Source organism: Talpa occidentalis, unplaced genomic scaffold, assembly GCF_014898055.3.
Source record: "Talpa occidentalis isolate TD23 unplaced genomic scaffold, MPIMG_talOcc4v2.1 talOcc4.7, whole genome shotgun sequence".
In the NCBI taxonomy this organism is placed as follows: Eukaryota; Metazoa; Chordata; class Mammalia; order Eulipotyphla; family Talpidae; genus Talpa; species Talpa occidentalis.
The window spans coordinates 63720266-63748220 of NW_023605083.1; the positions used below are offsets into that span (position 1 = coordinate 63720266).

The 27955-nt window shown below is 38.7% G+C and overlaps 1 protein-coding gene across 1 annotated transcript; it reads right to left on the reverse strand.

Annotated features, from left to right (window-relative positions):
* Positions 1–1648: 1648 nt before the first annotated feature.
* Positions 1649–26230, reverse strand: INIP (INTS3 and NABP interacting protein). Its single transcript, XM_037493074.2, has 5 exons — positions 26089–26230; positions 24860–24942; positions 9128–9230; positions 6585–6675; positions 1649–5470 (listed from the first exon to the last, which is right to left on the reverse strand). Exons 2-5 carry the CDS (start codon positions 24882–24884, stop codon positions 5375–5377), a joined length of 315 nt encoding a protein of 104 aa, XP_037348971.1. The 5' UTR covers positions 24885–24942; positions 26089–26230; the 3' UTR covers positions 1649–5374.
* Between the last annotated feature and the right edge of the window lie 1725 nt (positions 26231–27955).

A 27955-nucleotide genomic window follows, 5' to 3' on the forward strand; every position in this document is an offset into this window, starting at 1 on the left:
GAATAATACTGTGCTGTGAATATAGGTGAATAAATATCTCTTCAAGTCCCGGTTTTCAGTTCTTTGGGGTAGATGCCCAGAAGTGGAATTACTGGATAATTGTTTAATTTTTTGATGAACTGCATAGTTTTTCATAGCTGGAAAGTTGCACTATTTACATTTCCAACAGTGTGCAACAATTTCTTCACACCCTCACCAACATTTGTTTCCTGTTGTTTAATGGTAGCCATATTAATGGGTGTGAAATTCTTAGGGTTTTTGATTTGCATTTTCCTAATGATTAGTGACACTGAGCATCTTTTCATGTGCTTCCCTTATAGTTTCAAGCATTCTGACTGCTGTGTTGAATATTCTCAACTGTGGGGTGAGATGAAGGCAGGGGAGAAACATGGAAGAAGAAAGATCAGTTAGAAGCCTATTAGAGTAGCTTACATAAATGATGGTGGCGTGGAACATGGTATCAGTGGAAGTGTTAAGAATTCCTGGCATTCAGGCTAGAGTTGATAGGACTGAGTCTAGAATGACTCCTATGTTTGTGGTTATGCAAATGGCCATTTACTGAGATATAGCGAGATGCTGGGGGAGGAGTATGTTGAGAAGCTCAGATATCAAGGGTCTGATTTTGGACATGTTGCCTATTGAACTTCCAAGTGGAGATGTCTTGCTGTCAATGGATGGGTGTTTGGACATAAAGGGTGTTGGCTATCTTTTTGCTGCATGACAAACCACCCCAAAACTCAGAGGTTTAAGAGAGTAACAGTTTATTATTGCTTACAATTCCATGGGTTGAATGGGCTCAGTTGGCCAATTCTGTTGTGTGTGGCATCATTTAGAGTCATTCATTTGATTGCATTCAGCTAATAGCTGTTGAGCAGGAAGGTCCGTGGTGACTTCACTGTGCCTGGCAGCTCAGTGCTCCACCATGTGGCCATTCCATGTTCAGGCGTCCTCACAGCTTATGGCTACAGGGAGTCTGACTTATATAGTGGATGGCTTCTCCAGAGAGAACAAGAGCAGAAGCTGTCAGTTCTCTTAAAAGATAGGTTTGAACGGATGTAGTGTATCTTCTGTCACTTCCTATTTGTCCAAACAAGTCACATGGCTAGCGCATATGCAAGGGACCTTTTGATGAGAACAGTGGCATATGATGGCAGCCATCTTTGAAGTATAATCACAACAGACATCAAGGTTGGCGATACAAGCTTGAAAGTAATCAAAGACAGTCACTACTTAAGACCATGGTACTGAATAACATCACTCAGGGAATGACTGCAGCTAGAAAAGAGATGGAAAGACTAACCTAGGGTATTCCAATGCTTGGCATTTGCAGAGCAGCTGGCAAATGAGACTGAGAAACAGCCAATAAGGTAGGAGGAAAACCAGGCGAGTGCAGCATTGCTGAAGACAAGGTCAGAGAGCATTTCAAGAGGGAGTGATCGGTTGTGGAAATGTTGCTGAGAATTCAATTAAGACAAGGGATGAAGCTACAATTGGATTTGGCCAAGTGGAGATAACTGGTGATTTTACAAGAAAACCTCAGTGGATTTGTGGAGGCATAAGCTTGACAGGCCTGCGTTCCAAAGAATGAAAATATATATATAAAATATATATTATATGTATACATACACAATTTATTATATATGTTTCATATATACATATGTGTGTGTATATAGACACACACACATACACACACACATATCCTGGAGTCTTACTTGAATAATACGTTCAATCTTGAACCAATTCCTGTGGTCTATGAAATACCATGTGCTGACGGGCAGTGGCCAAAAGGAATTACCCTGATGGGGTTGACGCATGTAAGACCCACTGCTTTTGCTGGGGCAGAGTCCACTTCCCTTGAAGCTCACTGGCTGTACTGGGGGAGGGGTGGACCCAATGAAAATCTAAACATCACTGGGAAGGAGGAAAGGAAGAATCAAAGCTGAGATTACTAAGAATACCCACTTCACTGCCTCACTGAACTGCCATGAAGGTGAAATGAATACTCTGAGAATGCTGTCTTTTTTCTCTAAAAGGCTCTAGGGGGGTAGAGATATAGGAGAGAAAAGGTAGACGATGAGAATTTGGAGGTAAGGGTGTAAAAACTGAGATGAGACCGCAGAGCTAAACAGGACTGGAGTTGGGGTGTTGATGTAAATTGAACACACCTGATACTGACTTTGCACTAGAAATCAAGAATAGTAGTCTTCTGGTGCCTCAAAAGCTCCCCTTCCCAAGCGCTGATGAGGGTCTAATTGACTTATCACTATGCTTCCGTTCAGAAAGGTCCTACAGCTTCCAACTGTGTACCATTGTCCCCCCCTAAGTGTGCCCACTGCAGACTGTCAGATTCTTGAGGATAAATTCTCTTTTACCTATTTGCTCATTGAAAAAACAAATGTATCTACTTGGTACCAATCATTGTGCATTCAGAGTAAGGAAAGCAACCCGCAGTTACAGGTTGAGGGTAATGCTGTTGCAGGGGGCTGGTGCTAGAGCTGATGGGGTCCTGGTAGTGGGCTGAAAGGCAGTAATGAACTGACGCTCTCTCGATTGGTCTTCTGTTCTCACCCTCAAGTCAGTGGACCTTGAAATTCATAAAAGGCTGCATTTTGTTGCTAAAGTGATGAAGCAAAGAACTGAGACAACTTAATGAGACAGCTCAGAGACTGTTGGGGGCAGGGGAAAACTTCTGCATTTGAAGTGATTTGAGTCCTTTTGGTTTTTATTCCAGAATCAAAGCACTATTATCTGTATTATTTAGCAGTAGCTTTCAAAACTTTTTGCCATGATACACCATTAAAACCTTTTATAGCATGATCCAGGTCGTATATATTCACTAAATATTTCTTCATTAAGTAGATACTAAATGCTATTCTAAGTGGAATACAGTGATGAGCAAAGACAAAAGGAGAGGGAAACAAAACCCTTGCCCTTAAAGAACTTAAATATCTGTGGAACAAATAGTAAGCAAAGCAAGTAAAATACTCTCACACAGAAACAGGGATTTGAGAAACAAAACTTCTATTGCTGCATGAGACAAATGCTGATGTGTTTAACTTTTCCAAGGGCGGGAAGTGCTGGCTGCACACTACTGAAGCATTAAGTTGGCTTCTCAATTCAGTAAGAGGTTGAGACCAGAAGAAACTTTGAAAAGGGAGATGAACTTTTATTAGATACTTGAAAAATATGTCTGCACCGTTTTATAAAGTAGACAGTATCCAATTACTATTTTACAGATGAGATGGTGTCATGTAAAGAGAGGTTAAGTGACCCAAATTCACCCACCTCAAGGCTTCTCAGTCCACTGCTCCCTTTCTACTATCCACTGCAGTCCTTGCAACTGTCCTCGCTCCTACTTCTCTTTGATTAGGAAATCCTGACCTTTGCTTGGATCAGCTCTGCCCTTCCCAGCCAGGCAAAATCACAGCAATACCCCAGGCCTGTTCAGACTGCTGCCTGCTCCCAACACCTCTGTGTGCCGCTCCCTCCCTCTGGCTTCCTCACCTAAGGTTCCTGCTGCACCTCAGTCAGCTCCTCGCCACTGACAGACATCTATAAAGAGCAGGCTGCACTCATCATTCCGCCCCCAAGCACAAAGTATTAATACTTATATATGGAATCAAATTGAATTTGCAGGTGACTCAAAGAAAGGTATGTGCTTACTATCCCGCACTGTGGGATTTAGGTAGCATCTATTTAAAAGGCTAAGAAACTAGAAAAGATGCCACTGGAAAAAAGATCTCTTTACCTAGGTTATAAAAGTCACATCAGGAAGAGGCTTCAAAAGTATAAAAACTAAATCCAAATTTCTTACCTCCCTAGTACAGTAGATAGACTTAGATTCATGGCAGTAGGTCAAATTAATTCATAAAAAATGAGGGCCACAATAAGGAGGGCCAAGGAATACTGGGATGGACCTGAGGCAGGAAAGGAGCTGGAGGCCCCAGAACTCAGCACCCCCACAGCAGGAGTAAGTGCACCTGTGCAGTGGAGGTGACTGTCACAGTGAGGACAGCCAACAGCCTCCCCCAAATGAAGAAAATCAGTCCAAATATTCAAACTACACGGCACAGCCATGCCTATAATTGTCCACTTCTGCTTTAATTAGTTTGGGTAAGATAGGAGTGTGTGGTTGGTGCAAATATTTTAGGGAGGGAGGGAGGGAGAAAGGAAGGCAGGAACTCTTTGGAAAGGGAGATGAACTTTGATTAAATATTGACCCAAACTGGGAACTGATTTTAAGTTTAAACTTCCCCTTACCATCAGAGAGGAAGGACTCAAGGTCAAGATGAGTTCAGTTATAAGTAGTCATATAAAGTGCTTTATCTGTGATATAGTATAAAATAATTCAATTCTATTAAAAGTTTAAAAATGTAGGTTTTTTTTTTTTTTTTAGCAAATGACCTCTACGTTCCAGGGATCTACAAATCTGTGAATTTATAAATATGTGAATATTGAATTCTCCAACCCACAGTTTTTAGACTTTATTTTCAAGTAGAGATTCAAATTCTGTAGGCCTGGGGTAAGGCAGTGGGGATTGCATACTTAAATAAGCATTTTGGATCTCAGATTCTATTAAAGATGTGTCAGGTTGAGAAACTTACTTAAAACTCCTTCCACCTTAAAGTAATTTAAAAGGGGCTCAACTTGCATACATTTTAAGTCAGATAAAACAGTCAAACCCATGCAGGCACACAATTCATGTAGTAATACTAAATAAGAGCATGCATAAATTTGAAAACCACATTTTTTATCATCATTTTTAATAGCATTTAGTCACATCATTTATAGTGGTAGAGTTTATAAATGATGTTAAGATTGATAATTTAGTCTTGGGCTTTAAAATTGACAATAGAGGAACCAATGATGAGTTAAAGGATATTTCCGGATGATATGTCAACTATAAATTCAAAAGATACACTGATATCAGTTCTATAAACAGCAAATATGAATGTTATTTAAGCCTCTTGGTTCACATTTTTATAAAGCACCCTCATTCTTTAAAGTTAAGTACTATAAATGGCTCTTGAAAGTCTACTGTGGACATGATATAGTAAGACAACTAGATGGGGGTTGCAGGTACATTATGTGACCATCTAATTCAGAGTCTGATTAAGATTAGAAATCAAACTGCATTGCAAAAAAGTCTGTCACAGGTAGCATGAGCACGTCCTCAGGTAACACAGCTTCCAAAGCTCTCATCATCCTGTTCACTTTCCTTTTTTTTTCTTTGACTTGCACATAACTTTCTTTTGACAGAAGCAAAAAATATAAAAGTTCACCAAAATCCTGAAAGTCACAGTCTGGATAGCACTGAATGATAGTAGCTTTGGCATTTGATATTACAAAGTCACTTTCATTGCAAATACTTTCTTCATTCTGGGTCAAGGCGAGGTAAAACAGGGAGAATAAGATTCCCAAATGCTGAGTCTTGAGTTATGAAGTATCCAGATGAATGTGCATGTGCATGCTGGGAAAGAGTTAAAAAAAAAAAAGGCAATTAAGCTATTAATTCTTCAAACAAGGCATAAAAATTACTTATCCTTTCCCTTATTCTTGGGACCAAATTTATTGTAAAAATCAGTTTTTATGCTGCTAATTTTGTTTAAATACACAGGAGACGGACAATAAAGAATTTATATTAACCAGTTGCACCAGGTACTCATTTATCATCCCACTCTGTCCCCTGTGAGTCTGTTCAGTCAATAAATGAGTGGAAGACATGAATTACTTTGTTCCTTGGTGTGGGTACAACTAGCAACAGAGGTCCCTAAGTGCTCTGCTCCGGATCAGAAACAGTTGAAAGAGCAGCAGTTGGAAGGAGAAGGGGTAAAGGCAGCTGGTCAGTGGTGATTGAGATACCAACATTTTGTACAGAATGTTGACATGTAAGTAACAGAAAACCACCAGTGGCTTCCCTCTGTCACTAAGGAAAGGAAGGCTGTTTTTAGGTTGTCTAAAGTGAATTAGTATTTAATGTCCCTTCCAATTCTGAGAGTCTAAGGTTTAAAAGAAAAAGTACTAATGTCATCTTGTCCCAGATCTCTGGGAATCTTAGTTAAATTAGCCAAGATCAATGTAATATTAAAAGGCCATTACTATGAAGAACAGTATTTTTTTAAACTGATTATTACTTTGCTATGGTAAAAGTCTTCAAGTATTTTCTGCAAAAACAGATCTGCTTACCATTAAAAGGAATCCAAACCATAAAAAACCAGTGAGATGAGCAAACGATTTAATGGTGTGACAAATATGGGGGGATATGTACTACTAAACTGGGCAGCTCAGTTTTTAGGATCATTCTGTCCACTCTAACATCTAAATCATTTTGTGCACGAGCAACCCCTTGCCACGTACAGCACTGAATCAGTCACGATTGCATCAGCACCATAAAGCATACTTTCATTACTGCTGTATCGGTCCTTCAAATCCTTTGGGCACGACTGAACATCAACAAACCATTGCAATTATGCGTGGAACACGTTTATTGATATTGTTCTACTGAAATACAACATGGGCACTGTGCTGGTTTCCAACCCAGGAAATCTCCAATGGGACGAGAGTGTCAGCTGTGCTTTGCTCACCTGTAAAGCTGCCTTCTGTTGGGCTGCGATATGCTGTTGCTCTGCATGGTCCCGGAAGTCCTTATTAAGAGAGGGTCTCGAGAGTGAGAGGCTAAAATGGGAACCTTAGTTACTTGGCTGTATAAGGCAAAGATTTCGTTACTTATGAGTCACGTTTTTCATGATAAAGTCTTTATAGGGGTAAAAAAGAAAAAAAAGGCCTTCCAGAGTAAGTCTTTTTCCTTTCCCCAATGCCTAAATTAATTTCTATGAAGAAAGCCTGTGTTATTTACTGGGGCTTTAAGTGATCTCCTTTTGATAACTTATGGCATTCTGTGAACTGACATTCACAGATTTGAGGTAATCGGTCTACACAAAGTAACATTTATGATGCAAACATTTATGATGCAAACCATAGAGCTTGCAAAAAATATAGCATGCAAAAAGGTCCAGAGCAAAAGAGCTTGATGTGTTTGAAGAAATCAGAGTAGGCTGGGCTGGAGGTCAAGTGGATGGGTGAAGTGGATGGGTGGACTGGGTGAAGTGGGCTGGCAAAAGATAAGGCTGGCAAGGAAGGCCTGGATATGGAGCCTTGTGAATTAAGAAATGTAGACCTGAACACTAAGAGAGACTTCCAAACAGTGTCATAAGCAGAGGAGTATCTACACTACCACCAAGGCAGACAGTGCTGGTCACCTTCTCAGTAACTGTTCATTGGTCTTGCTAATGAAACCCAAACTTAGTTCAGTTATTGATGGCCTGTGCTTCAGAACAGGGCAGGCTCAGCACCCAGAGAGTGGACACTGATGAAAGACAATGCCATTCTCCTCACTGGTTTCTGGTTGAGGCAAGAGAAAGTCACACAATTCTGGGCAACTAGACTAGATGGGAGGTCTATTGGAAAGCTTCTGAGAACATTTTCTTCACTCTTAGAGAGGGACACAGGAAAGGAACTTCTGTGGCTTTTGCCTCTAGTGGGGGCTTGATGTGGAGGTGGTGACTTAGACTACTGCAGTCATATGTTGACCATTAGGGACCTACTGACCCCTGGAGAAAGGCAGAAAGTGCTGTCACTCTTGGGCCACTGTAGTAAGCCACTCCGGAATCACATTCCTGCCTCACATATATCCCAATGCTCATGCCAATTGTTAGCTTTCTGTTATTTCCAAAATAAAACATCCTAACTGACACTACTGAGGACTTAAGACTATGGGAAATTGAGTGAGGAAGCAGTTACAGGAACAGGCAAAAAATGAGACTGGCCAGGACCAGGGCAGCAGCAGCAGCAACGAAAACTTCAGACACATTCAAAGTATAAATATGAGAGAATGGTAACTACTTGGAGGTGGAAGTGAAATAATAATAAACAATTAAAGTTCATGTTTCTGACGTGGATAACTAGTAGATCTGTACCATTCGCTTACACAAAACAGCCCAAGAATATTAAGCAGCTAGTTAGAGAGAAGGAAAGTTGTCAGCACATAAATAACAGGTTGTGAAAGGTGATGCAACTGGCCAGTGGAAAGGGGCAGCCTGGGAAAATGGGTGTAGAACACAACTCCTAGGACTATCGACACTCAAAAGACAGGCAGTGAGAAGTATCTGCAAGAGAAGTTAAGATTGTACAACAGTAAATGAATGGACGCCAAATAAAGTATTTAAAAAATGAGGAAGTAACTAGTGGTGTCAAATAATGCTAACATGTCTAACAAGAAAAGGACTTTGGTCCACCAGATTTAGCTACAAAGATGTTAAACCTGTCAACCAGGAAAGAACCTATTCTTTGGTAGGGGAAAGGGAGTGTGGCCTGAAGTCAGACTGTGGTGAGTGGAGGAGTAAAAAAGGTAAGAAAGCAGAGATGAGTGTAGACAACTCCTGTAAATGGTGGGGAAAAGATAGGGTTGTAGCTGAATGAGACAGTGTATCTGAAGGGAAAGATTAGTAAACTGAATACATTTAAGATCATTAAATCACCTAAATTTTACCTACTCTGCAGAATGTTTAAAAAGTGAAACATTAGTCATAATTTCAAGAACAAACACCATACAAAACCCTTTTCTTTTTTTTGAAAGTGGGCTATGGGAAAAGAAAAAATATTCTGATAAAAATATTTAAAATCAAGTTAATGAAAAAGTCTAATTTTCTTCAACCCCAATTAAGAAAAAAAACAACATATAAATTCCAATGTCAGGCCTCCCTGTTGGCACAAGGGGTTAAGATGCAACCTATGAAGCCATCTGCAGCCACTGCAGCAAGAGTTCGATCCCCAGCCAGGGAGCTACCCACAGGGCACAGCAGACCTCTCCTGACTCACCCACTGCTCCCCTCAGCAATGTTCAGTCTATCTACCTGTTCTGTTCCCTGCTCTGTCTCTGGTGAATTCTCTCACCCCACCCCCCACACCTCTGGCTTGTACCCCAGTTCTTGTATGCATAAATAAATAAATCTTTAATAAAAAAAAAATCCAATGTCAAAGAAACCAATCCTTGCCAACCAGTTTGGGTTGTTTTGTCCAAGATATTTTTTATATCACTGAATATAAAACCCACATTATTTTTCAATACCTAGCTCCAGGATGATTTGTTGAAGATTGGTTCTGCATTAGTAACTTTCTTTTCTCTTTGTCCAGTTCTGCCAAGATTGCAACTCTATTTTTGTTTTGAAAACCTAAAAAGGGAAAAGGGAAGAGAAATAAGGAACATATTAGCACTTTTATATATCTAGGTCATCTAGAAACCCAGAAACAAAATCCAATTCTTGAACATAAGGGACTCACTGTAGTTTCCCTAATGGTTACAATTTCCTACTGCCTACTTCTCAGCAACATACAATACATGGGTAAGTGCTGAAGTTAATACTGACTGAGGACTTTAAAGATGTAATTCTAAATTTTAATCACCAAAGTATAGATAACAGCATTTGTTTAACAAAATTTTTGACCAGTCTCTATCCTGCTCAATTCCTGGGAGTGAAGATTTACTGCGTTTTCCGTTTTAGGCCTCTTTGTGAGTGCCTCTTTAGTGGGGGCGGGGAAAGCATTAGACTACTCTGATCAAAACAGTGTATATTTTTCTCAACTTCTTTCACTCAGAAATGGCAGTTTTTCAAGGGAAAAGTTTAGGAATTGAAACAGACAAAAAAGAAATAGAGCTAACTGCCAGGGAATACAAATATCAAATACTTAGTATCAGGCTTAATACTTAGGGTGTAAGCTTCACATTTATGGAAGATCTAGACCAGATGTTGCATAATCCTGGCCCAGAGGTTGCATGCAACTACTTTGAAAAATATGAATTAAATGCCAACATGTAAACAGGAGAGAGTATATAAAAAGGTCTGACTTCCTGCTTCTCTTGAAACATTGTAAGATCTGGCAACAAGCATCTGAGTGCCCTACTGGCAACAATTATACACAACTAAGCAGTGTTTGTTCCCTGACTCTCTCAGACCTCTTTACACCTAGAGGCATTGGTTTTGGATCCCTAGTTTAGAACAAAACAAATGAAAAAATTTCAGGATTGAAAACAGATCTAAGGGATGAAATAGCTACAAGAAAGAATGAAGATGGGGTGGGATGGTGCCTTTTTTAGGCAGGAAGATGTAAGCATTCCTCCAACTACCCAAAGAGGACTCATTTGTGCCTCAAAAAAAGGTCCAAGATCTCTTAGGATGAGTCCATTAAAAATGTAAGTTGATCATCCCTTTTCACTTGGTATCAGAAAATTGGTTAGTGATGTGGATTCTGACTTGGCAGTCTAATTACTGCAAACCAGAGGTTTCCAAACTTTCTCTGTTCACAAAGCCCTTAATATTTCAGTAGTTTTTGCATGGTACTCTCAGGCCAACAGAAGTATCTAATGATTCTGTTTATTAAGTAGTCCTAACAGCTTGCAGTTGTTTTTAAAAAGAATTCAAATCGAAAATATTTAATTTCATCTCTAAATAACCACAACAGCATACTAATAAGGTATGTGTCCCTGGGCACTGTCTAACTTTTCAAACTCTGGAGTCAGTTCAGACACCACCATCCTCATTCCCTGTTCTAGTGTCACACAGTGTTGTTGCTGTTTTAAATCAACATAATAGTCAACGTCTCAACTTCACAAAATGTGATATCATTGAAAGGAATATAGCATATCAGTGAAACTGTAAACTACCTCAAACTAATTCACATGTGCCCAATGAATGACAAGTATTGTTTACCTCAAGAACTTAATTTTGGAACTATTTAATATCAAAGCTGAATAAAAATGTTTTCCTTAATACTATGCAATGGACAGAAAAATAGTCAAACGCCTTACCTGTATGTGAAATATAACCAAACTATTAATGAAAACATATGTAAAAAGAAATAAAGAATCTATCACTTAAGAATACTGATTTTATACATAGTCCTGGGTGTTCTGGGGCCTGAATATTCAAGACAATCATGCATTAAATTTATGTAATAGTTACTTGAAAATCTGTGTATTTTACGTATGAATGGGTATTGATATGGACCCTTATATTATAAATCTATTTCTGATGACCCCCCCCAAAAAAAAAGAAATTAATTTTGGATTGGGCCTCTAGGTTTCTTCATGGTATCCTAAGGCATTATGGTGCATCGTTTGCAAATCACAACTTTAGACCTTTACTTCAACTACCACCAAGCAACTGAGGAACAACTTCTTTTCCATTTTATCAAGGCAATCTACCAAAGGGACTTAAAAATTCAGTACTATACAAATATAAGCCATAAACAAATACTTCCAACCATTAAATTTCTAATGGATTTGGAGACCTAGAATCAGAATTACCATCATATACCACAAGTACTAACTCATATTTATACAATTAGTAATACTATGTAAACACAACCACTTTAAGAGAACTTGTATGTATTAAGCTTATTATCTATATATGACCAGTCCGCCTACAAAAACCACAATTTCATATATTTTGTAATCATACATATCTTTCTTGCTTAGGTCAAGAAGGAACAGCCCTATTTATTTTTAATATTTTATTTTATATAATTCTTACATTTTTCATTTTTGCACAATGTATGCATTTTCATTTTGGTTATATTCCCCCCTTATTTTGACCCTAATCCTTCCTCTCCCAGCCACCGTCCCAAGTTCCCCACCGCACAGTGCGTCTCTGGCCCATAGTTGCTTGTTGATTTTGATTTTTACTTTGTATTGATTAGTCTTTTTCCTGGTCCCTTATTTAGGTTTTCTAAATTCCTGCTGTGAGTGAGACCATCTGGTGTTTTTCTTTTTCTTTCTGACTTATTTTGCTGAGCATGATCCCTTCTAGCTCCATCCATGTTGCTGCAAACTGCATATGTTTATCTTTTTTGATTGCTGAGTAATATTCCATTGTGTATATGTACCATATCTTCTTGATCCAGTCATCTATTTTTGGGCATGTGGGTTGTTTCCAAAGCTTAACTATTGTAAATAGTGCTGCTATAAACATAGGGGTGCAGGTGCCCTTTTGAATTAATGTTTCTGTGTCATTTGGGTATATACCTAGGAGTGGAATTGCTGGATCATATGGAAGCTCTCTCTTTAGCAGGTTGAGGAATCTCCACACAGCTCTCCATAGTGGTTGGACCAGTTTGCACTCCCACCAGCAGTGCAGGAGAGTTCCTTTTTCTTCACAACCTTGCCAACATTTGTTGTTGCTAGTTTTTTTAATATGTGCCATTCTCACTGGTGTAAGATGGTATCTCATTGTAGTTTTGATTTGCATTTCCCTGATTACAGGTGATGTTGAACATTTTTTCATATGCCTATTGGCCATTTGCATTTCCTCTTTGGATAAGTTTCTTTTTAGCTCTTCTGCCCATTTTTTGACTGGATTATTTTCTTTGTTGTTGTTGACTCTCATTAGTGTTGTATGCAAAAATTTTCTCCCAGTCGGTGGGGTTTCTCTTTGTTTTGGTTATTGTCTCTTTTGCTGTGCAGAAGCTCTTTAATTTGATGTAGTCCCAGTTGTTTGTCTTTGCCTTCACTATCACTGCTTTGGGTGATGTGTCTGTAAAGATGTCTTTGAGGTGCATCTCCTATAGTGTTTTGCCTATATTTCCATCTATTATATTTTATGGTTTCATGTCTTATGTCTAGTTCTTTAATCCATTTTGAGTTGGTTTTTATGCATGGTGTGAGGTAGTAGTCAAGCTTCATTCTTTTGCATGTAGCTACCCAGTTTTCCCAGCACCATTTATTGAACAAACTTTCTTTGTTCCAATGCATATTCTTTGCTCCTTTGTCAAAGATTAGTTGACCATAAATCTGTGAATTTATTTCTGGATTTTCTATTCGTTTCCATTGGCCCATGTGTCTGTTCTTGGAACAGCCTCATCTAAAAAGAATTTCAGGCCTCCCTGGTAGCGCAGGGGTTAAAGACAGTGCTATCAAGCTATTGCTAGCCACTGCAGCACAAGTTGGATCCCCAGCCAGCCAGGGAGCAACCCACATGGCGCAGCAGCCCTATCCTGCCTTGACCACTGCTCCCCTCAGCATTGTATTTCAGTAGATCTGCCTGTACTGCTCCCTACTCTCTGGTGAATCCTCTCACCCCCCCTCAACTCTGGCTTACACCCAGTTCTTGTATGCATAAATAAATAAATAAATCTTTTTTTTATAAAAAGAAAAAGGAAAATAATTTCATGCATGTTTGAAAATCAGCATAGGTAGGCCTCCCTGGTGGCTCAGGGGTTAATTCTCAACTCTATCAAACTATCACCAGCTAGCCACTGTGGCATGAGTTTGATCCCCAGCTAGGGAGCAAGCCAATAGGGTGCAGCAGACCTCTCCTCTCTCGCTCACTGACCCCTCAGCAGTGTATTTGTGTAGATCTGCCTGTTCTGCTCCCCACTGTTGTCTGGTGAATCCTCTCACCCCTTACACCTCTGCCCTACCCCCAGTTCTTGTATGCATAGATAAATAAATAAATCTTAAAAAAAAAAAAAGAAAGAAAATCAGCACAGGTAGCTAACTACATATTACCATGGAAATCAAATATGAAAATCAGTAACCATACACTTTAAAATATTAATATAGTTTCTATTATCAATATTCTTTAGAAGAGCTATATATCTCAATGTATTTAATACCTTATGCTAAACCTGCTATTCAGAAAAAAACAAATCAGTATAAGTAATCTATTATCATAGATCAGATGGAATGTACAAATTTGGGTATTACTGATTTTATACAATAGAAATTTCCCTAAACGTTACATAGTTCAAATCAAAGATAATTATGGAAAGATAAGTATACTGAATGTGTCAAGGAATCCACAAGTGAGTATAAAGTGAAGAGCTTTACAGAGTTCTTTTCAAGGGAAAACTGTACTCCCATGTGTCTACAGGAAGTTGCATTAAGTTAGAGGCAAGTTACACCACAAGTGACATTTCCACTGTCAGGCAAGAATTTTTCCCTTTTCTCAGAAGAGGTGTTAATAATGCATTCTTAGAAGGCAATTATTTATTTCCATCTCTTTAGAGATTTAGAGATACTATAAACATAAAATAGAAAATTCTTGAAAAGTAAATTTTAAGTTGTGATAGTAGCTAAAATTATGTATTGATCAAAATCAGTCTCCACACTAGCCGGTACTAACCTGTTTATAGAAATATCAGATTCCTTTGAGACTAATTTGTTCACACAAAAATTTTAGAGCCTCTGTAAATAAGGTGAGAATTTAAAGATTATTAAAAATTCAAAGAGTAATTTTCAAAAGTACTAAAAGTAGATGAACATTAAAGAATATGATATACATTTAATTCAGGAAGTGATTTTCAAATAAAACGCCAAGCTGCTTATGTTAGAGTGGTTGGACTGAATATCATCTGTAAGTTGTTTATTTAATGAAAGAAAACTGAGTCTGCTAAAAATATTTTAGGTGTATAAAACCATTCAATCCCACTGGTTCTGTTTAATAGTTCAGAGCTGGGTTAAGGTTTAAATAAAATTATTTGCTAATATGTTTGCTAAGTAACCAAAAGGTACGGAAGCCTTCTTGGCACAGGGAGTGTCATGTAAAAGACAAGTCAATGCAACAGACAGTGTTAGTGGGCAGTGAAACCATGTAATGAAGAAAACTGGTAGAACTCAAAAAGATGTAGTAATGGTAAAGTTATACTGTACTACCTCATTAACATATGCCCTTAAAATAAAAAACGCATCTCCTTGTTCTGTTACTGTAGTGCAAGCAGTGATGCCTTCTTCCTTTCTTTCCCCAACTCCACATGGAACAAATTTTGGTTTCAGACACTGTCCTCCATTAAAAGTAATCAGAGTTCTAGATTATTAGAACAGGGAAGGAAAAAAAAACAAGATGGATCTAGAATATCTTGTCTGAGAACAAGATTTTTTTAAAAAGGTCCAGGGTAGAGTTAAAAGAACAAAAGGCCCAATGTGAGGTTAGCCAGGCTGTCACAACAGAACATTAAAAATAGAATAATAGTTAAAAGGAACAAATTGAATCTATGATGTCGTGAATTCATAAAACACAAAATGGAAAGTTAAAGTACATAAAAAGATAAGTGTAAAAATGGGCCTCCCCTGGTGGCGCAGGTGGTTGGTTGAGCACAGCGCTGTGAAGCTGTCTGGAGCCTCTGCAGCGCGGGTTTGATCCCTGCCGGCTGGCCGGCAAGGGTCCCACATGGCACAGCAGACCTCTCCTGTCGTGCACACTGCTCCCCTCAGCAGTGTATTTCCTCATTCTGCTTGTTCTGTTCCCGACTCTGTCTCTGGTGACTCCTCTCACCCTCCCACGCATCTGGCCTGTACCCTGGTTCTTGTATAAATAAATAAATGTTAAAAAAAAAAAAATTGTAACGAAGGGTGAAAATAATAACTATGTTAGTTAATAAGGTTAGTGTTACCATTCAGGTGTCTTTGTTTCTCCTATTAAGTCTGTGTCTGTTTATCAAGTATGCCTGTATGTTTCTTGTTTAGGTAATAAGAGGAAGGCATAGAATGAACTGTGGCTCAGTCAAATGATTCCAGAAAAAGCAGTTTAAGTACTAAGAAAGGAAGAACCAAATCAATACAGGTCATCAAATATACACACCATTTACAATGAGATCCAGTGGTTGATGAGCACTCATAATCACACACAATACTAAGTAGTAACAGTGAGTTCCAACTAGATCAATCAGGGAAAGATCCTACAGAAAGCTGACTGTACAGATCCGACCTCTAATGTCTTGGAACACAAAAAATCTGGAATTCCTCTGATAATCCTACCAAAAAAATAACAATTTATAATGACAACACTTATGAACACTAATAACATTTTTAAAAAAGGATTCATTCAAGGAAAAATTCTAAGTTGCAAGAAACTAAAGTTTATGAGAAGGCACATGTTTAAAAAAGATCCCAAAACATAGCAAGTAAAATTGAATTATAGAAGGGACCCTGCGCACACCAACACAACTTTTATATCATTTTTAAAAACATAACCAAATCTTGTGATTTGGCTAAGAATCAAATTCATCAATATCCCTAAACCTGTATTTTATTCTGAAATTTTACCTTTGACTTACTAATGATAAAGATTACCATAATCCCAGGGAGAAGAAGAAAAGTATATTGCTGGGAAAGTACAGAAATAAGAATCTGGGACGATTCTTATAACCCTAGGAGGAGACGTTAAAAACAAAACAAAACCCTAAGTACATAGAGAGTAGTTTAGGTTCAATTAAGTGTAGTATGCTATATTAAAGCATCATATTAATTATAATTTAAACTGTTTTAAAGAGAATTAACTAAACCTGAAATTAATTCCTAAATGTTTAATATTTTTATTTTAGAACACAATTTATTAGATCAGTAGCTTTATTAAACTGAGCATTAATTTTGAACAGTGATTTTTTCCCCATGCACAAATTCCCCATAGACATTAAAAAATTTGTTTAAAATAGTTAAACCAGTGATCATTAAATGGGGGTTGCTCATAGCCATCCTCTTCCTTCATAAAGATGGGGTGACACCTGTCTCTTATAGCTTATTTCAAATCTGAAGGCACATACTAGGTAGTCTATCTGCCATGTGAAGTAATTAAGAAGAGTAAGATTCTCTATCTTTTTGGGTTTATACAAACTTACTCTGACTAGAACATCAACATATAACATTTAACTAAGCATTTTATTAAACTCATTACATTAAGTTTTTTTTAATATACAGTTTCTTGCCATAGTTTAATATGCCTTCTGCATTCTTAGAAGCATAAGGATGTTGGAGATACTTAATATATTACCTCATATTCAGTAGGAACTACTTAATATTCCTTTGTAAATTTCCTAATAAAATGATCTTAGAATAAAGCAGTACAGTCTAAAAATATTTCCATTTTTAGAACTATAACCCTATTTCCATTCACAATCTCATAGTCTCATTTCCACATTCATTCATAGAAACATTTAACTCCCACACAATTCTTTGACACTAAACTCTCAAATAACTAGCATTGCATCAGATTTGCATTTAAAATCTAAGAATTGAAATTCACTTTCTATTAAAAAAGGGCTCTATGATATTTAAACGATTAAATGCATTTTTACTGGGGAAAAAAACACCCTAGAGTATCACAGACACCTGTTCAGTATTAAAGTCAATGTAGCAGTATTAGCTCAACATGTTTTAAATTATTTATTGATTCACCATGTAGTTACTGCGCATCCATCACATCTAGGCGCTGAGGGAGGTCCTTAGGATACACTGATGAGCGAAAACATGATGCCAAATCTCATGGTTCTCAAACAGTCCGGTGAAGATAGAAATCAGTCAAATATTCACATGAAGAATGCATACCTAGGGGCCTCCCTGGTGGTGCAAGGGGTTGAGACGCAACCTATGAAGCCGTCTGCAGCCTCTGCAGCATAAGTTTGATCCCCAGCCGGCCAGGGAGCTACCCACATGGTGCAGCTCTCCTGGCTCACCTGCTGCTCCTCTCAGCAGTATACTTTGGTCATTCTGCCTGTTCTGTTCCCCACTTTGTCTCTGGTGAATCCTCTCACCCCCCACACCTCTGGCCTGTACCCCAGCTCTTGCATGCACAAATAAATCTTTAAAATAAAAAAAGGAATGCACACCTAGACCTTCAGTGAGTACAATGCAGTAAAGAAACTTTACAAGCATTTATAGGAATCAATATTGAATAAACTTGACCTAGGCTGGGAGTAGACTGTATCATAGAAGGTTTCCATAGGAAGTAATGATTGAGCTGAAATCCAAAGGAAGAGTAATTAGTGAATTATTTTGTTAACCAGGAGTGGGGGACAAAGTAACTTTTCCCCCTTTGAAAAGATCAGTTTAGCTGCAATTTTGAAAATAGATTAGACAAGAGAAAATGTTCAAGAGAGGCTGGAAAACAGAATACTAAGAAACAAAAAGATCAGGCTAGAGAAATAAGATGTGTACCAACTACCTATAGCTGCATAACAAACCATCCAAAGACTTACTGGTTTAAAGCAGAACTTATTTTATTTATGCATTATTCTATGGGTTGTGTTCAGCTGGGTGATTCTTCAACTGGTCTCACTTGGGGTACCCATGCGGGTGCAGGCATCTGGATATTACATGAGAGACTGCCTGTCTCTGCTCCACAGGTTCCCAGGGTTAACTAAACTGTGCTTCCGCACAGTTGTTAAGATGATGAAAGCAGAACCTCTAAGAACCTCCAGGGGGAAAACAGATGACCACACAACCCCTTGAGTCGTGGGCATGAAGTCACCCAGGTTCAGGGGGGTCAGTGATTGGCAGTGGATGGTGATTGGGTACTTGGTATGTGTGAAATACAGTCATTGAGGTAAAAAGCTTAACACCTGAAACTATACAGTCTTGTAAACCACTATTACCTCTGTAAAATAGAAAGGAACACTTCAAAAACAAAACAAAAAAACATAAATTGATTAATACCAGTAATTAGTCTTCTAGGTGTTTAGTCAATAGCAAACATTTCCTACATTGTGAAGATAATAAATAATTAGAGATAAAAAATAATTCAACATAAAAAATAATTAAACTCCTAGCACCTGGAATATACTGAAAATACATGGCAAAGGAAAGGCATAAGCCATACATTTGCTCAGGTAATCTCCCTGTGTTCAAGTTCTTTCTCACTCAGACCCCAAGGATTTACCACTTTTAAGCTAGATGCCACCTTTTCTATCCATTGAGGTTTCTCATCTTCAGGACTGGTAATTAACATGATGAAATATTTTCTGCTTTTATCAATCTTTCCTCCTCACTCACTTTCTTTTCCTCTTACAGATAAACTTATAGACCCATTTCCCTGTAAGGATTTTCTGCTTATAACAAATATAGAAGAGATACAAAGATTAAGTCTAGAGCTTCCAATATTCTTAGATGCTACACTTAGAATGCTCTAGTCCCCCAGCTAACCTGCAGTAAGAGATAACAGAATCAATTTGGATTTCCTTCTCAATACTATTAGTTACTACTTAATGTTGAGAAAATCACCTTACTATACATGACCAATGGAGGTAAGAACTCCTACAGCAAGGTAAATAAAAGCAACAATAAACAACTGGGGATTACCTCAAATTAAAAAGCTTTTGCACAGTAAAAGAAATATAACTAGATTAAAATGAATATCCTATGGTATGACAGAAAATATTCACACATTACACAACCGACAATGGTTTAATATCCAAGACAGAAACACCTTATAAATTTAATTTAAAAAAACCACCCAATTAACAAAGAGGCAGATATGAACAGACAAATCACCAAAGAGGCTATCCAGAGAGCCAACAGATACATGGGAACACGTTGGTCATTGCTTTTAATAAGAAAGATACAGATCAAAATCACAATGAGATAGCATCTCACACCAGTGAAAATGGCATGTTTTAACAAAGACCTCTAACAAGAGGTGCAGGAAAGGCTGCAGAGAAAGAGGAGCCCTATTACACTATTGGTGGGACTATAAACTGGTGCAGCCATTTTGGAAAGTGATCTGGGTTTATTAAAAAAAAAAAAAATTAAAGCCACATATCCCAGCAATCCCTCTTGCGGGCATCTATCCAAAGAACATGAAATTACCACAGCCAAGAATATTATGATCTACAATGTTTACTTCAGGATTATTTGCAACAGCTAGCACCTGGGAACAACCTAAGCCACAACTGACAGAGGAGTGAAGCAAAAGATACAGTATATCCACACAAAAGAATACCATTCAGGAATAAGGAAAGATGAAATGTTGCCGTTGACCACAAAAGGGAAGGAGTTCAAGGTAATTATGTGTAGTAAAGGAAGTCAGAATGACAAGAAATATTGGACATTTACACAGCAATTTGACAAGGCAAAATACTTACAAAAACTCGTAAGACACTGGGCCTCCCTGGTGGTGCAAGGGGTTAAGATGCAACCTATGAAGCTCTCCACAGCCGCAGCCACTGCAGCACACCCAGGGGGGTGCCCACATGGCTCAGCAGACCCCTCCTGACTCACCTGCCCACTGCTCCCCTCAGCAGTGTACTTCAGTCAATCTGCCTTTTCTGTTCCCCATTCTGTCTCTGGTGAATCCCCTCACCCCCACACCTCTGGTCTGTACCTTCTTGTATGCATGAATAAATAAATCTTTTTAAAAAAACCAAACTAGTAGACACTAATAAATGAAATGAGGTTTCTGAGGTTAAGAGAGGGTGAGTATGGTCAAAGAGGTATAAGACATGTGGGGGGCGGAGAAAGGGGAGAAATGCATGCTATACTTTCCTAATAGTGATGTGAAATTCATGAACAAACAATGCGCTACAAAGCAATTTCTATAGACTATGACTTGTGAAATATTACAAAATGGAAATTTCCAATGGAAAGAGCTCTCTAAGTTGATTTAATTTGACAATGTTTTAAGTAATGATTATCCTTAGAATATTAACAATTGCCCATTAAGTAGGAATCAAAAAGAGAAAAGGCCTCTTATTCTTTTAAAAAAATGTACTGGAGTGAGATTTCTTAATTTCTCTTTTATAAAAAATATTATGGGCAGATGGATTATAAAATCCAAGCCACATTACAGATTAATTAAATCAGAATCATTGAAAAAGGAACCATAAGTTGGTAACTTTAAAAAGGACACACGTACAAGAATAAAATAAAAATTAGAAAAAAATATTTAAAACCAACTTCAAATTTTGTCTTCGCATCCATAACCTCATCTTTAAACAGGTGCAGATACAAGAATTTTAAGATTTTTATGTACCACTGGGACAAACTCTTAATTATGAGGTACATACCTTAGTACAATCTTAAAAAATAAACTTGCTTTCCTTCTGGACTTATTGATGGTTTAGGTTACAACTTACATTGGGGTCCGCAGATCAAGCAAGTCATTTCCCAGGAGCTATGCCGCCCCATTCCTATGCAAAACACCAGGAAATCACAGCTAAGAACATCCAGAGTGGTCCCACATCAATAGTTCCACCAGTTGATACAGGGATTATAATTATTGTAAACATCTTGGGATAAATATAGAAATCAGGCTGGACCACTCCAACTGCCACATAGGACTTTGACATTTACTAATGATGAAAGACTCTTTACATAGGAACAGCACCTTGGCTAACCTCCAGTTTGACAATCTGCCTCTACATATTAAAATTCTCAATATTTTATTTTTCATCAATCAAATAATTCTTGAAAAACTACCAAATGTTCCACACTACAATGGTTGATTTCAGTGACTGTTTGCCAAGAACTTAATAAAACAAATTTAGCAGCTAATTCTGAAAGAGGGCTTAGTGAACACAATGGATTACTATACCCTAGAACAGAGAAATAATAAATTGCACTGCACAAATTTCAAAACAGAATTTAAGTCATACTTCTTTCACTTAGTATTTAAGACAATTATGGCACTTGGCATTCAATCTCCATATTAAGTAGTTCCTGTATGTGGAAACAGTACATAAATGATTTAATACAGAGGGTAAAATGCAACTGACAAATAAGAATTTAGCCATTTCAAGGAGATTCTGGGAATTTAGAGAACATGATATGGACTCCCCCTGCTGGTGCCTAATAGCAGCAGCTCCATGACACTAAGAAAATCAGTGACAACAACAAAGCCAAAAGACTAATTTAAATTTACCTCTATTTAGATTAGGGGATGTTGTGAATTTGACTATGTGTCAATCAACAGCAACACTAAAAAAGGTTACATTGGATTGCAATTGCTTAAAAAAAAGCAACCCACAAATTGTAAATCTCAACTATTTGTGCTATTTTCATTCAGACCGCATTGTGGGATTTTTCTTTCCAAAGTAGACTTCTCTTAATTTTTGTTTTGGTTCAAATTATTTTCCATCTGAGCCCTTATAATTTGCTGAAAATAAAAGACCATAAGGAAATAATGACTTGTGACTAGTCCACAGAGCACACAACTCGCGCATGATTATTTGAGAGAAGAGAACAGCCAGCAAAGTTGTCGCCATAGCTAGCATTTTACAATTCTACATTTCTGTAAAACTCATGTAATCTTTAGTTTGTCCTAAGTGCAACTAATACTAAGCAGGTTCAGTGGGCTTCCAACTTTTGGTTAAACTAATCCTGCTGGGAATATAATTATAAATTCTGACAAAGTATTAAAAATTCATTATTTGAAGACATTACACTGACAAAATCAGGCAGAAACTGCAACTGATGAGATTTGGGAATTTCTGGCCTCTGCCTGAAGCACTCCCTGGTCCACACACAGCCTGGGGGGAGCCCAGTAATAAAGTAGTAGTCAGAAACTGAGAAGACTAAGCAGGTGATACCCATCACAAAGAAGACAAGAGTCTGAAGTCTAAGGTAAACCAAGCTGTCTGCTAGGGGGAAAAAATAACATTTCAGAGAAAAACAATAGAATCCAAATTCTTCATAATGTATTAGTCATGATTTTTAGTATCCAATAACAAACCACTAATTATAGTAAGAAAAAGGAAAATGTGACCCATACTAAAAAAAAAAATTCAGTCAATAGGAAACTAACTTCAAGATGATCCAGATGATCCAATTAGCAGTCAAGGACTTAAAAATCTGCTATTATAAGATGTTCAAGGACTTAAGGAAAAACAGATACATAATAAGTAAAAGGAGCATCTTAGGAGAAAAACAACTAATTTCAAATGGAAATTCTACAGCTGTCAATGGAAATAAAATGCTTGCTGGACTGAAATATTAGTAGATTGGATATGCAGAGCAATTATGAAACAAAGTTATAGCATTAGAAATTATTCAGTCTGAAGATCATAGTAAAAATACTGAAGAAAAATAAGCAGAACTTGGATATCTGTGTGACAATATCAAGAATCTCACATCAAGTATCTAATATATGTACTTGCAATCTCTGAAGAAAAGGAAAGTCCAGATCAAAAAAATAGGAGTAACTGATGAAAATGTCCCAAACTTGGTAAAAGATACCAATTTACAGATACAAAAAGCTCAACAAACCTGAAAACCACCCCAGATATATCACAGCCAAACTACTAAAATAAAAAGACAGAGAAAACTTGAAAAGTATTCTGGGAAAAACAACACATTGCACATCAGAAACAAGCAATAGCAATGAGAAAGTGAAAAAAGAAAGAGGAGTAAATATTTGCAAAATATTTATGCGACAAGAGACATCCAGACTAAAAAAAAAAAGCCCAAATTAATAAAATTAACCCAATTTTTAAAAAATGAGCAAAAGATTTGAGTAAGTATTCCACCATGGAAGATTTATAATTGCCACTAAGTACATTTTTAGAAAATGCTCAAAAAATAAATTTTAAAAGTGCTCAGCATTCTTCCTCAGAGAAATGCAACAATACAATGAGATGTCATTTCATACCCTCCAAAATGGCTAAAATTAAAAAGACTGACAAATGTTCATTCATTTCTAGAGAGAACATGAAATGGTGCAACCACTTTGGAAAAAGGTTGGGCCTTTTTTTCATACACTCAGCTGCTCCATCCCTTTACATTTTCCAACAGAAAGATAAACATTCATCTGCCAAAACATTTAATTATAAACAAATGCTCACACCAGCTTTATTCAAAACAGCCCCAAATGAGGCTAATCCCAGAGTCCCCAAACAGAAGTATGAATGAACAAATTGTGGAAAATTCACATGAACACTATTCTGCAATAAAAAGGAATAGACTACTGAAACACAGCATCACATGGTCTCAGTACAGTGAGTGAAAGAAGACACCCCAAGTTTCATGACTCCACTTAAATGAAATTTAAGAGAAGACAAAACTAAGGTTTAAAAGAAAAGTCAGGACTAATCAGAAGGGAGATGAGTGATACAAAAATGTGATGGGTCAAACGAGTTCAGACTTTTTATGGAAAGGAGACAAAGACTTTGGAATTTGAATCTTTACGGAGATGAAATTTTACTTTCACAAAACTCACTTTAAAAAAAAAAAAAAAAAGATTTATTTATTGGGCCTCCCCTGGTGGCACAGCTGTTGAGCGCTGGGCTGCGGTTGAGCGCTGAGCTGCGAGGCTGCCCGCAGCCTCTTCAGTGCCGGTTTGTTCCCCGGCCGCCGGAGAGGGTACCCCCCACACACACAAACACACAAGATTGATTTATTTATTTATATAAGCACTGGGTACAGTCAGAAGTGCGGGAGGATGAGAGAATTCACCAGAGCCAGAGCGGGGAGCAGAGCAGGCAGAAGGACCGAAGTACACTGCTGAGGGGTGCAGCGGGCGGCAGGAGAGGTCTGTGCGCCATGTGCGACCCTCTAGCAGCGGCCAGGGATCTAACGGGCACTGCAAAGGCTGCGGGCAGCTTCGCAGCCTAGCGCTCAACTGCTGCGCCACCAGGGAGGCCCACAAAACTCACTTTTAAGTAAAAACTCTTAAGATATATCTAGTTGATTTGCTGTAGAGAGTTCTTAACAAAGGTGAAATCTGTATAAAGGTTTTTAGGAACATTGAAAAGGCCCGAGAATTGCCTGATGAAACTATTCTTTAAAAAGTGGTTCTGACCTCAAGTAAAAGAGCAAGAGAACACAGACACTGGAGAAAAATATAATGTTTAGAATGTGAATAACCTTAACACAGGTTAAAACACAGGATTAGTACCTATTAAGGACAAGACATCGTTAACACAATGCTGGATGTGCTTCAAATATAGGGTTTTATTTTGCTATTTCTTTTTCATACTGGCTACAGTAACTGGCCTATGCTAAATTTTCTCTTTAAAAATGCTTTTACTAGAGGACAAGGGAAAAATATGTTTACTATATGGGACAAAAGTTACTAGCAATATAAGAACCTCCAGCATGTATTACCTTGTCCTGAAGAGTTTGCTGCCATTTTCCTATTTTCTGTTTCAACTGTGTTCAGTGGTAATTGGTCAGCGCTTTGCAATCGCCTGTAAAAAAGGTGTATGCACATATAAAACGCACCATTCTTTAATAACAAATTAAAATCTAGCTTCCCTACAAGGAAACGTTTGCAGTTTATCTCTTCAGAAGCATATCTCTGAAAAGCCCAGACTTAAATAACAAATTTAAACTCTGCGGGTGCCCCAAGTTTTTAATTAGAGCATGAAGGCTGTTTATACTTGCAGCTGTTAATATCGCATTTAGCATTACAGTCTTTAACAAACATCATTAGGTTGTATTTACCAGATACTATGAAATGTATCCACCAACCGATAACATCAATACAAGCACACGGCTAGGAAGAAAACCCACTCATCTGTAGTGCCTCTCAATTCACTGAAAAAACATACTCAGCAACTACTGGATACACTGAAAGCTAAACAGGAAAACGAGTCTGATCTTTATCGTGCACCCACGCTGCACCATAGACTGCAGGAAGGTGTTTGAACTTAGTTAATTAATCTCAATGTTACAGATGAGAAGCTCGTGGCCAAGGTCTCAAAGCTAGTAACAATAGTTTGGGCTGTTTCCAAACTTCGTGCTTTTGTATTAGGCCTGCAAGCGGCAATCCCAAATGAGTAAGATCTGACTCCTGCCCTCAAGGAACAGAGAATCTGGTGGGAAAACAGAGTCTCTTTCAAGTAACTAGCCTTAAAAAAAAAAAAAAAAAAGGTTCAAAAACCGCGCTCTTTAAAAGGCGTCCACAGTGCTCCGGAAGCAGAGAGGAAATGAGCCTACCAGCGCGAGGAGGGGTGCCCTCGGGGGAGCCCCGGGAAGGAGAGGCTAGCAAGCCCAGATTGATTTTGGACAAAACGTCTTGAGGTGTCCCCTGCAGCTGAAGCACAGGGGGAGCCAGCCCGGCTGGAGCGGGAGGGCAGAGGGGCGTCTGCAGAAGGGGCAGGCTATGCAGGAATGTGACAGCACCGGACCGGGGCCCCAGAAGCGTCCCAGCGGGCCGGCGGGGAGGGCCGGCCGGGCGGGGGCTGCGGCCAAGGCGAAGGCGCGGAGGGGATGAGAAACACCGGGAGGCAGGGGAGGCGAGGAGGCCGGCGCCGGTGGCAACAAAGACGGCGGCAGCAGGGCAGCGCCCGGCCAGGGGCCGTCACCCCAGTGCACCGGCCTGTCCTACTTACCAGGGACGCGAGAGCGCCCGGGACCGCCTCGCCGTCCGATCGCGCTCTCAAAGGGGGCGCGACCACTTAGAGAACAGCAAACCCAACCCAACGTGCAGCTCTACAACCTTCCCGCCCCCGCCGCGCTTCCGCCTCCTGATTGATGTACAGCCGAAGAGCGGAAGTCCCGCCCCCAGCCTGGACCCGGGGCCGGTGCCCACCGCGATTCGTGCTTTAATTGCCACCTCAATGCGGACACCACTTCCCTGTCCAAGAGTGGCAGCCCAAGAGGCTCATGGGAGATGCAGGCTGCGCTCTTGGGGCGGGGCTAAGTGGGCGGGGCAGGGGCGGGGCGTAGTGACGTGCTCTGTGGAATTGGCTAAATAGGGGAGGGGCCCTATTTAACCTAACCGGGCCCCTAGCACCGTGCAGGCAGCTTTGCCCGCAGGAGAAAAGGCAGGAGGAGAACAGGCACCGGTGCCCCAGGTCCTGGGACGCTGTAAATCCACTTCGACTGTGACTGAGGCCCAGCTGCCGCCGAGACTTGGAGGCGTCTTTATTTTCTGGGTTCGCGTTCATATTTCCTTTTTAAAAAATACGTTTTTATTGAAGTAACACTGGTTTTATAACATTATATACATATACCTCTTTAAAATATTCCAAGCTGTCTTGGGTTGCGTGTCCACATTCGCAAATCCCAGAAGCGTTTTTCTTTTGTACATAAGAAAAATCACTAAATATGTAGAAATTTTCACTAGTGTGCAATCTGTGCTTAAGATGCCCCTAGTGGGAACACCTGAAGCCTAACCCCAGCCCAAAAGGCTTGCATATTTACTTTGAAAGTAGCTGTATTGATGTGTTACCTGTTCTGTGAGCCTTCATCCCCGTTATGCATCTTTTCTAGAATTTGAACAGATGTTCTTAATTATGTTTGCTTAATGATAAATGTTTATGATGCACAGTTTTGTTGTATGTGGATCCATGATTGAAACAAATCCATAAAGCATTATTGAGTAACTTCTTTGTACTATGTGCTTCCTGTGCATCAACTTCGGCCCTGTCATTCCTGGATAGGAGACTCAGAAATGTTGAGTTACTCTATGTGAAATAATGAGTTGCATTTTAAAGGCCTAAGGCTCATGTTCTTAAATCTCACACATTATCTCTACCCAGGCGGAAGGAATTCCTCTGAGACCTGCTTTAATCTAGATATGAAGTGCAACACATCAGCACTTTGGTAACTGGCCAGGTTTGCTTTTCATTTAAGAGGACGTTTTGAGTCCTGGTGTGACTAAATAGATGCCTTAGATGTTCTGCCTTTGTATTACCTGATCTGACAACACAGAAATTGAGAGACGATAGTGCCAGTTTAAGTCCTAAATGGACATTCTGAACAAAGCTTATTTAGGAAAAAAAAAGTTCTACCCCCAGAACAACATTTTATAATTTCCTGGCACGTTCAGCCTCGTATGGTTGGTAGAACATTTTCAAAAGAAAGTTAAATTTAAGCTGTTGATGATTCTTTTTGCCATTTACTTGGTGGGTTTTAGCCTTTAAACCCTTCTAATTTCTCCAGGAGAGGTTTGGAATGTCTATCTCACAAGAATTTTAACATATTGGTTAATAGTGGCCTAGTTTCGTTGGCTTCAGATCTTAGCTCTGATACTTAATGATTGTGAGGGCTACTTTTCTGTCATTTATAAAAAGGAAATAAAAATTAAATGAGTGACCATACCATTGGATAGCTATTATTAAAATATTAATTATTAATTAATTAATTAAAATAACAAGTGTTGATAGAGAAATAGGAACCCTTGTGCACTGTTGGTGTAAATATAAAATGGCACAGTCACTGAAACACAGTATGACTTTACTCCAAAAATTAAAA

Coding starts and splice junctions, on each gene's coding strand:
- INIP (XM_037493074.2), bottom strand. CDS start 24,884: ATGGCAGCAAACTCTTCAGGACAAG. Junction 6,676..9,127: donor ACAAATCATCCTGGAGCTAG/GTATTGAAAAAT, acceptor TTCCCATTTTAG/CCTCTCACTCTCGAGACCCT. Junction 5,471..6,584: donor AACAGAAGGCAGCTTTACAG/GTGAGCAAAGCA, acceptor ACTCTTTCCCAG/CATGCACATGCACATTCATC.